The sequence below is a fragment of the Brienomyrus brachyistius genome, unplaced genomic scaffold (assembly GCF_023856365.1).
Source record: "Brienomyrus brachyistius isolate T26 unplaced genomic scaffold, BBRACH_0.4 scaffold326, whole genome shotgun sequence".
Classification (NCBI taxonomy): domain Eukaryota; kingdom Metazoa; phylum Chordata; class Actinopteri; order Osteoglossiformes; family Mormyridae; genus Brienomyrus; species Brienomyrus brachyistius.
This window is the reverse complement of record NW_026042601.1, coordinates 118297-129227: the sequence shown is the minus strand read 5'-3', so window position 1 is coordinate 129227 and position 10931 is coordinate 118297. Positions and strand designations below refer to the sequence as shown.

The 10931-nt window shown below is 41.9% G+C and overlaps 1 protein-coding gene and 1 long non-coding RNA gene across 2 annotated transcripts in view; both read left to right on the top strand.

The window, feature by feature from the left end:
- The first annotated feature begins 330 nt into the window (after nucleotides 1–330).
- LOC125728568 (uncharacterized) lies at nucleotides 331–4539 on the top strand. The gene is made up of 3 exons (XR_007389181.1): nucleotides 331–513; nucleotides 4315–4379; nucleotides 4472–4539. It is a non-coding gene; the product is annotated as an uncharacterized LOC125728568 (long non-coding RNA).
- A 3150-nt stretch (nucleotides 4540–7689) lies between these two features.
- Nucleotides 7690–10931, top strand: part of LOC125728567 (uncharacterized) — a 43568-nt gene continuing 40326 nt past the window's right edge. The window contains exons 1-2 of the mRNA XM_049005462.1: nucleotides 7690–8140; nucleotides 8315–9460. Coding sequence (XP_048861419.1) covers nucleotides 8080–8140; nucleotides 8315–9460 — 1207 coding nt within the window. The 5' untranslated portion in view covers nucleotides 7690–8079. The remainder of the gene's footprint in view (nucleotides 8141–8314; nucleotides 9461–10931) is intronic.

Below are 10931 nucleotides of genomic sequence, written 5' to 3'. Positions count from 1 at the left end.
CCGTAGGGTAGCAAGATCTTGAGTTTTTTTACAGTACTCGGGTACGTTTTAAAATTTTCGACCAATCAGCAAACATTATTCTGACAGCATAGCTGGGAAACCAATGAAAAGTGAGTGCAACGTTCTAGAACTTGACTTCGGGTTGACGCTCCCTATAAAAGAGCTGGGTACTGCTTCAAGGCGTTCAGTTGGCGCTACCTCCTGATAGAGTAGCACTGTACGGCTCTTGTTCCGTAAAACAACATCAAAAGGATGAAAAAAAAAAATTTTTTAAAGAAGACGAAAAAAACATCGTCTAAAAAAATAAGCCAAAAAAATAATATCCGAAGAAGGAAAAACATGCAAAGTAAAAAAAACAAACAAAAATAAAAAACAATATCCAAAGAAGAAGGAAAAAAACATCCAAAGGGAGAAAACAAGAACTGAAGGGCAAATGAGGTAGGAGGAAATACAAATTTCGTTTCAGCACCGTTGGAGTGCCAAGCCGTGAAAAGCATTTGGCCAGAAGACAAGGTAAGTGTTGTAGCTGTTATTTTAAAACAGCGCTTTTCAAAATGCTGCTTTATAATCGTTTGAGATCGTTAGCCAGTGTGACAGCTGAAGGCTTTTTGAGTTTACCAACATAAAGTTTTATTTCTGTATTAGGACATTGTCAGGAACAATGATGTGTTCATCGCTATGATGTGGTCAAAAAGCGATGCATTGAATCTTAGAAACATTTGTGATTTTTCAAACAATGCTTTTCCTTTTATTTAATCAGTAAAATTTCCATCGGTTTTATATAGTGCCCCTTGAAATATGTCTTTAGCTCATTTTCCGGGCATTTTACTAGAATGCATCCTGAGAAATACACAAGCTCTGCTGCATTTCCGTGCCTCGATGTTTAGTGCCGAGTATAATTGTTGCAGTTGCCTTTTATATATTCCATGAGACCTGTTGGTACCAAGAGAAGTGTGAGACTGTCAGGGTGAATTTATCATACAATCGCACGCATAAATACCTGAGGGTTGCCAGTCCTTTTGCGTTGTTACAGGAGGACTAGAGCTGACGAGTGTGTTTCTACACACTATCAAGGGCATTGTAGTACAGTTTTCTCAGGTGGGAGAATGCTGCCGATCTCCTATTTGACAATACAGCCCTTGATATATTAGAATATTACAGAACTAGAAGCCTTTTGCAAGGAAGAATGTGAGAAAATCCCAAGTACAAGAACTGAAAGCCTTTCAGCTGGCTATAAGAAGCGCTTGTAAGCTGTGATATCTGGCAGAGGAGGTGTTACTAAGTACTGATTACGTAGGGTGCCCAAACTTTTGCAGAGTGCCATAATAATGTTTTTATTTTGTAATTTTGTTCAATTTATGGCATAAAAAGTAACTATTCATCAATGTTTGCTGAAAATATTGTGTATTTTCCCCCCAGTTCCTAAAGAGACTGTATTAACTGATATTGTTGCTTTTGTAATTGAAAAGATGTTATTTGTCAAGGGGTGCCAAACCTTTGCATAAGACTGTACACAGTGTGTGTATGTGTTTATGTGAGTGTGTGTCTGTGTGTGTCTTTATATATATATATGTGTGTGTGTGTGTATATATTTCAGTATATGCATGTGTATATATATATTTATATATAGTTCACACACATTCAAACTTATTTGAATACACATTCAAAATAATTTTTATTATTATTATTTTCGTTTTTTTTTTTTTTTGTGTTTTAAAATGTTTTATTTTTGCAATGGAAATAAAAATAAAGCAGTCCTCCGTAGAGGAGGGGTGGTGGAGGGAATATATATATATATATATACATATATATAAAATAATTGTCACACAACCTGGGTGACATGCCTTGCCTGCTCACCCAGTTTTAGTGCACCTTAGTTATTCATAATGACCATCTAGTCTCGATACACCCATGAATATATATGTATATATATATATATATATATAGTTTTTCTGTTTTTTTTTTGCAATAGACAATAAAAATAACGCAGTTCTCCGTAAAGGAGGGATGGTGGATGGAATATATATATACATATATATATAAAATAATTGTCACACAACCTGGGTGACATGCCTTGCCTGCTCACCCAATTTTAGTGCACCTTAGTTATCCATACTGACCATCTAGTCTCGACACACCCATATATATATATATATATATATGTATATATATATAGATATTTTTTCTTTTTCTTGTGTTTTTTTTTTCGCAATGGATATTAATAATAAAGCAGTCCTCCGTAAAGGAGGGGTGGTGGAGGGAATATATATATACATTTATATAAAATAATTGTCACACAACTGGGGTGACATGCCTTGCCTGCTCACCCAATTTTAGTGCACCTTAGTTATCCATAATGACCATCTAGTCTCGATACACCCATAAATATATATGTATATATATATATATATAGTTTTTTTTTTTTTTGCAATAGACAATAAAAATAACGCAGTTCTCCATAAAAGAGGGATGGTGGATGGAATATATATATACATATATATAAAATAATTGTCACACAACCTGGGTGACATGCCTTGCCTGCTCACCCAATTTTAGTGCACCTTAGTTATCCATACTGACCATCTAGTCTCGACACACCCATATATATATATATATATATATATATATATATATATATATGTATATATATGTATATATGTATATATGTATATGTATATATGTATATATGTATATATGTATATGTATATATGTATATATGTATATATATATGTATATATGTATATATATATATATGTATATATGTATATATATATATATGTATATATGTATGTATATATGTATATATGTATGTATATATGTGTATATATATATGTATATATGTATATATATATATATATATATATATGTATATATATATATAGATATTTTTTCTTTTTCTTGTGTTTTTTTTTCGCAATGGATATTAATAATAAAGCAGTCCTCCGTAAAGGAGGGGTGGTGGAGGGAATATATATATACATTTATATAAAATAATTGTCACACAACCTGGGTGACATGCCTTGCCTGCTCACCCAATTTTAGTGCAACTTAGTTATCCATAATGACCAACTAGTCTCGATACACCCATAAATATATATGTGTGTATATATATATATATAGTTTTTTTGTGTTATTTTTTTGCAATAGACAATAAAAATAACGCAGTTCTCCATAAAGGAGGGATGGTGGATGGAATATATATATACATATATATAAAATAATTAATGTCACACAACCTGGGTGACATGCCTTGCCTGCTCACCCAATTTGAATGCACCTTAGTTATCCATAATGACCATCTAGTCTCGATACACCCATAAATATATATGTATATATATAGTTTTTTTTTTTCGCAATGGACAATAAAAATAACGCAGTTCTCCGTAAAGGAGGGATGGTGGATGGAATATATATATACATACATATAAAATAATTGTCACACAACCGGGGTGACATGCCTTGCCTGCTCACCCAATTTTAGTGCACCTTAGTTATTCATAATGACCATCTAGTCTCGATACACCCATAAATATATATGTATATATGTATTGTTTTTTTTTTTTTTTTTTTGCAATAGACAATAAAAATAACGCAGTTCTCCATAAAAGAGGGATGGTGGATGGAATATATATATACACATATATAAAATAATTGTCACACAACCTGGGTGACATGCCTTGCCTGCTCACCCAATTTTAGTGCACCTTAGTTATCCATAATGACCATCTAGTCTCGATACACCCATATATATATATATATATATAGTTTTTTTTTTCTTCGTAATGGACAATAAAAATAACGCAGTTCTCCGTAAAGGAGGGATGGTGGATGGAATATATATATACATATATATAAAATAATTGTCACACAACCTGGGTGACATGCCTTGCCTGCTCACCCAATTTTAGTGCACCTTAGTTATCCATACTGACCATCTAGTCTCGACACACCCATATACACACCCGAAGCTCTGATCTCAGATCAGTTCCATGCCTCCAGAATCTAATGTTACCCTCAAGGAAGAAGGGAAGCTATGATGAGTAAAAAAAAGGTTATTAGAGTGTCCTGTCAGCGTTGGGCTTCTTCGGCCTCCGCCATTGATTTTTCGGTTTCAGGATGGAAAGTACAAGGTGGCTCTGTGTTGATGAATAATCCAGGAAAAAAATGCCACAAAGGCATGGAGTCACACCAGTGGAGTCTTATCCTTGCAATAAAGACCCCTGTATGACCTTTGCTGAATATTTCCAGTTTAGTGGAGCTGATCTGTGAGTAATGCAGTTATGCAGCAGTTTCTGATGGTTTCCGGTTTTGCAGGTGGTGTCCTTTTCAGCTTGGAGGAGGGAGCCTCCTTCTGGAACCAGATGTTGACCTGGAGAATCGTGAGTGACGTTTCCGATTAGCATACCTGATCTCCTTGCCCCGCCACGGGGCTCTGGTGAAATGTAACTATTCAGTGACCCGTATCTTTCAGTTCTTCGCTTCCATGATCTCGACCTTCACCTTGAACTTCTTCATGAGTATCTACCACAACAAGCCGGGAGATTTTAGTAACCCAGGTCTCATCAACTTTGGACGCTTTGACAACGATGTAAGTTTCCCATTTCTGTCGGTGTTGTGATGTAGATTGTCCTTTTTAAAAGTCTGTAGATGGAATCTTGAAAATCAAAATATTGGGCATCGGTAATTGATCTGGTTGTCTTGGCCAATGGTATGCTGTCCGCAAGTCAAGTAGCTCTTGGGAGATGTCGGCCGTTACCCTCTGACATTGGTTTCCTGCCTCCCGTTAGTCAGTGGGGAAAATGTGATGTTTATGGATGTCTGGACAACTTAGAGTGGAGAGCATTTTATAATCATTACCTCGTTTGGGAAAGGCGAAAGAAGACGGTATAATTTTGACCAAAATCCAGAATGAGACCAAGTTCACACTGTTCCCGAACATGTTTTGGTCTTTCCTGTCCGTGCCGTTCAAGAAGGGGCTGATCTGTGAACTTTATGGGGAAACAAGGGTGAGAGAGAAAAGGATGAGCTGTTATTTCCAGAAAGGGCTCGACTCGGTACCCTGTCACATGAGCAGTGATGTATTTTTACCTGCCTTCTGGTCACATGGGTTGGAAAGGAAACCATGAAACGTTTGTTGGGGGACTTGGACACAGCCCCCACCCCGCAGCGCATGACTTTCCTGGGAGGCCCCCTGGGCTGGAAATATAGTCATCACCTCGGTGGACATGAGTACCGCGCTGTTTTAGTTGGGCCTCCTGGTTTAGGTAGGCATGTTAGCCATGGTTGTGGATGTTTCTCGTTACAAGAGAGGCACCTGTAGCAGTTTACATGGTATGCAGATACGGTTGTTTATTTTATTTTTTTTAAACGCAGCAGAATTTTTCCCGCCTTCGGTGCCTGAAGTTTTTGGGAAACGTTTGCCCCGGATGCCCACTGTATGCTTCCTGTAGGATCACAACACGTTCACCATTTTTTTAAAAATTATACACTACTGTGCAAAAGTCTTAGGCAGGCAAAGAAAATGATATTTAGATTATCCTCGTGTTGGTGTAAAACTATGATATTATGCCTGTGAAAGTGTGTCAACTTCGCCATTTCAGAACCTCTGCTAAAATCATCCTAGTATTTGCAGCGACCGTCCAATGCAGCCATGTGTTTTTTTTGACTTGGCCACCAGCACACCTCATACAGCTAGTCAGTCTCTCACTGACTTTTTAAGCCAGTATATTTAACTTTTTTTAATTCAGCTGTTGGTGAAATTTAACAAAATCATGGAACGGCTGAGGTGCCCCTGAGGAGAAGTTTGGGAACTGAAGCGGTGTTCATCTAGCCATCCAACTAGATATCAGTAACTTTTTAGAAAATAGAAGAAATTACTGTGATGTTGTCATTTGCATGTTTGACTGGAGGATTCTGGGTATTGATTTTTTTTCTTTTTTTTTACCCCCCCCCCCCTCAGAGCACGGAGTACTACCTGTATGAGATTCCTCTGTTTATCGTCATGGGAGCCTTCGGTGAGAGAGAGAGAGAGAGAGGGAGCGTCTTATTGTGGAAACCCAAACCTTGCTCTTTTACATCTTAACGGACTGGTTCTGTTTCTGGTTTTCTCATGCCGGGCCCATGTCTCTTTCCCCCCCGCAGGTGGATTGCTGGGAGCACTGTTCAACGTCCTGAACTACTGGCTCACCATCCTCAGGATCAGGTGTGCCTGTGTGCGTGTGCCTGTGTGCGTGTGTGTGCCTGTGTGTGTGTGTGTGTGCGTACTTCTGTGCGCATGTGTGCCTGTGTGTGTGTGTGTGTGTGTGCGTACCTCTGCCTGTGTGTGTGCACGTAAGTGAGGCCTGTTTGGTTTTTACTGTGTCACGCCTGTCTGAAACTTAGGCATCTTAACACTTGAAATTAAATAATTAAATAAATATATCCCGAGACTGTGGGGCTGACCTTGAAACTGCCCCACACTGGTTTGATGCAAATGAAAGTTGTCCCACAACAAAATCATTAGCTGAGCCACCATGCCCCCCCCCCCCATCCCCAGGTATATCCACCGGCCCTGCCTGCAGGTGATCGAGGCCATACTGGTTGCTGCCGTGACGGCCACTGTGTTCTTCACTATGATCTACTTCTCCAACGACTGCCAGCCCCTGGGGGAGGATCAGCTGGAGGAATACCCCTTGCAGGTAAGGCAGCTGGAGGTGGGCTCTCTGTGAGAGAGAGGAAGGATACCGCTTTTGTCAAATTGACAGGTCGGGTCAAAGGTCACGTTCAAAAGTTCAGTGGGCGGAGCTTATGTTGTAGTGGGTTGAGCTTGGTTGTGTAACTGACGCAATAGCATATGGATTTAATTATTTATTTAAATATTTTTTTTTGTCTTCTTCTTCCCGGGGGGTTGGTTGTGTAACTGCTGCAATGGTATTTGTATTTAATTATTTATTTATTATTTTAAATGATTGTGGCTTAGGGGGCCTGGGTTGGTTGTGTTAGTGCTGCAATGGTATTTGGATTTAATTATTTATTATTTTAAATGCTTATTTTAAATGTTTATTATTTTAAAATGATATTGAGGAGAGTGCTTATGAGTGTGTATTATTTTAAAAATGATATTGATGAGAGTGCTTATGAGCGTGTGTTATTTGAATAAGTTATTATTATTATTATTTTGTGGTGCGCGGGCGGGAGTGAGCGTGGCTGGGTTACCTGATGGAGCGCGAGCGTACGGTGTGCGGTAGCGTGGTAAGGTCCCCGGGCTTCGGAGAATCAGCAAAGGACTTATTCACATACTGGTGCGGTAGCGCGGAAAGGTCCGCACGGCTTTGGATAATCCTCGGAGAGAGCGATGCGGGAGAGCTGAGAGGCGTGCTGCTGCGCGAGTCTGAGAGAAACTGTGAGAGACTGTGGGATAAAATGGTAAAGTTGGAGCAAAGAATGAGAGGAGGAGGTGCAGGGTCTATCGTCCAATAAAAACGCTCGGCGCTAGTTTTGACCGTGTGTTTTTTCCTCACGCAAGCGTTTGTATCACATCGGCGTATGGCGCCAATTTGTAAAGGTCATAAGTCGAGACATACATCGAGTCTGTCAATTTTGTCCGCCAGTAAATTCTGCAGGGCCGTGCCACCTGGCCATCGAGGCGCCCCCCCCTACCCGGCCACGCGGGGCATACATCGAGTCTGACACTTTTCCCCTCCAGTAAATTCTGTTTAAAGTTTTGTTTTCACATACGTCCCAAATTACAGATAATTTTCTTACACAGGCACGAGTAGCATCGTCAAGGCCGTACCACCTGGTCATACATCAAGTCTGACAATTTCCCCGCCAGTAAATTCTGTTTATAGTTTTGTTTGTCATACATGACCGTGCAGATATGGGGTGACAGAGACAATTAAATTGTATTACGTCGAGCGGGGGGCCTTTTCCTCCTCCTAGAGGCACAACGCCTTACCAAAGTTTGTACCAGCCAAAGAACCACAAGTTTCATCGAGACCTTACCCGGTAAGTATATTATTTCTTTTATTCCTGTTATAAAAATGCTATTCAATTAAAAAATAACATTCTAATAATAGGTATTCTCTCTTTTTTTTTTCTATGTACGAGAGAGAGAGACTACGCCGACCGGTCAAGAGAAAATCTGCGAGAGAATCAACAGGTATGGACGGAGCAACACCCCCAGCGGCTATACCCGAAGCCTTATTAAATGAAATAGCCATTATCAACAATGCTAATAATGAAAATGATGCGGATTACTCTGCTCAACACGACTCGCCACCAGCGGCATCTGCTGAAACACTGGCCCAGGACCCCTGTTTTCTCCCATCCTTAGAGACATTAACAAGCATGTTAAATGAAAGGGGTTCTGAAGCAGAAGCGGGGCTACCCCCCACCGACGAGGTCGCATACGGAGCAACACCCCCAGCGGCTATACCCGAAGCCTTATTAAATGAAATAGCCATTATCAACAATGCTAATAATGAAAATGATGCGGATTACTCTGCTCAACACGACTCGCCACCAGCGGCGTCTGCTGAAACACTGGCCCAGGACCCCTGTTTTCTCCCATCCTTAGAGACATTAACAAGCATGTTAAATGAAAGGGGTTCTGAAGCAGAAGCGGGGCTACCCCCCACCGACGAGGTCGCATGGTCCCCCGCGGATTCTGAATTGTGGGAGGCCTTGTCAGACGTGGAATTTCTTCTCGATGCTGAGGAGATTGAAAATGAATTTGGGCTGGGACAATTTGAAAATGTTCAACAGGAAGGTGGCGGTGCCGTCGGTGACGTGGATCCCCAGCCTGACGGGGTCCTTCATCGCCGCAGATTCAATAACGTACAGATTAGGCGGATTCTAAATATCCCGCGACCTAGAAACGAAGGCAATTTCCGCGAGTACTATGAAAATGTAATCGAGGGGTTTCAAAATATTGTGAATGAGGCGATTCCTTACGCCGTATGGGGAGCCTATATACAGGTCACCCTGCGCGCTGACTTTTTAAACGACGAGCTGTCGCAAATTGTACGGTATGGGGTGGGGGAGCTGACAGACTTGCAGCAGCTGCTGGATCGCCTGGTACAGTCTAATCAAGAGATTTTAAACGATTCCAACCTAGAAGTAATCGTAGACGTAATAAATATCCCACGCGGCGGCGGCGGGAACAAACGTAAACTACAGACCATGTTAGCTTCAGAAATAATTTCTAAAAAAGCCAGACACATGTTTATCATTAATAACAACACCAACGCGTGTTTCGCCATAAACTTGGCGCATCTGCTGCACGAAAACTTGGCTGACGCCGAGGCTGAAAAGCTCGGCCTGGAGTTACAGGAGAAAGCGGGATTCAGCCCCGACCACACAGTCGCTTTGAATGACATTATCAATTTCGAGAAAATCATTGATTGCAAAGCAGTGGTGTATTATCAACAACCTTATTCAAACAATCTCCAAATTTACCAGACACCCACGCCTACCGACGGTAGACGGCTGCTGTATTTCTTTTTACACAATCAGCATTTTTACGGCATTAAAAACGTAAAGGGGTTCTTAGGGGTGGGGTATGTTTGCACGAGCTGTTTCAAAGGGTTCGACTCGCCTCACAGTCATCGGTGCGAAAAGTTCTGCAACGTCTGTCAGACTAATTGCAAAGAAGGTGAAAGCACACCAATGATACTGTGTGAGCGCTGTAATTTCAGATGTTTAAATGACACCTGCTTTGAGCGCCACCGTACGCCGAGGGTCTGCCCAGTTAGGGGGGAGCTCGCTAGCCCCTGTGACAAGTTCAGAAAATGCAAAGCCTGCGGGCTCAGATACTACCAAAGTCCCGAGAACCCAAAACCGCACTCGTGTAAAGCAGTAAAATGTAATATCTGCGACGCTAAACTCCACACGGCCGTGTCAGACATATCCACCCCACATCTCTGCTATCTAAATCCTCCCGAGAAGCCTAACATAGGGGAACGGGCCGAAAGGGGTGAGGGGCGTAAAAAGCCCCCCGAATATGTGTTTTTTGACTTTGAAACATCTCAGAGGTCGGGTACCCATATCCCGGTTTACGTGTGCGCCATCTCCGATCAGAACGAGACAATGACCGCCGAGGGGCCCAACTGCGCGGTACAGTTTCTCAGACATTTCAGGGCGCCCTGTTATAGAGGCGTCTGTTTCATTAGTCACTACGGTAAGGCATTCGATAATTACATCATACTGAACGCGATGGTGAAGGAAGGCGTGGAACCGCGTGTGGTATCGCAGGGGAATAAAATCATCCTCATCCTGGACAGCGTGTTTGAGCAAAGGTACATCGACAGTCACTCCTTTCTAAGCATGCCGTTGAGAAAAATCCCCGATGCGATGGGATGCTCGACTCAGATGCGAAAAGGCTATTTTCCGCATCATTTCACAGACGTGGAAAACTTTAATTACTTGGGGCCCTACCCCCCTCCCGATCAATTTGGGCCCGATCAAATGTCCGGCAAAGAACGCGACAAGTTTTATCAATGGTACGACAGTGTAAAGCACCAGACCTTTAATTTTCACAAAGAGATGATCGCTTACTGTAAGAACGATGTGGAGATTCTGAGAGAGGGCTGCTTGCGCTTCCTGCGGGAGTTTAAAACGCTCACGGGTTGCGATCCCTTCTCCGCGGCCACCATCGCTTCGGCCGCGTTGCTAGTTTACAGGACAAATTTCCTGCCCAGAGATACGATCGCGATCCCGGATGTATGGGATTACAGGAGGCAATACAAAAGTTATTCGAGCGTGTCCATCCAGTGGCTGGAATTCATCGGGCGCGCGCGCGGCATCGAAATTCGACACGCGCTGCGCGGGGGTGAAGTGAGTGTGGGGCGCTTTCACCTAGACGGATACGCCGAGATTGAGGGGGAGAAATGGGCTTTCGAGTTTCTAGGCTGTCAGTTTCACGGCTGTCCTACCTGCAACAACGAACACGA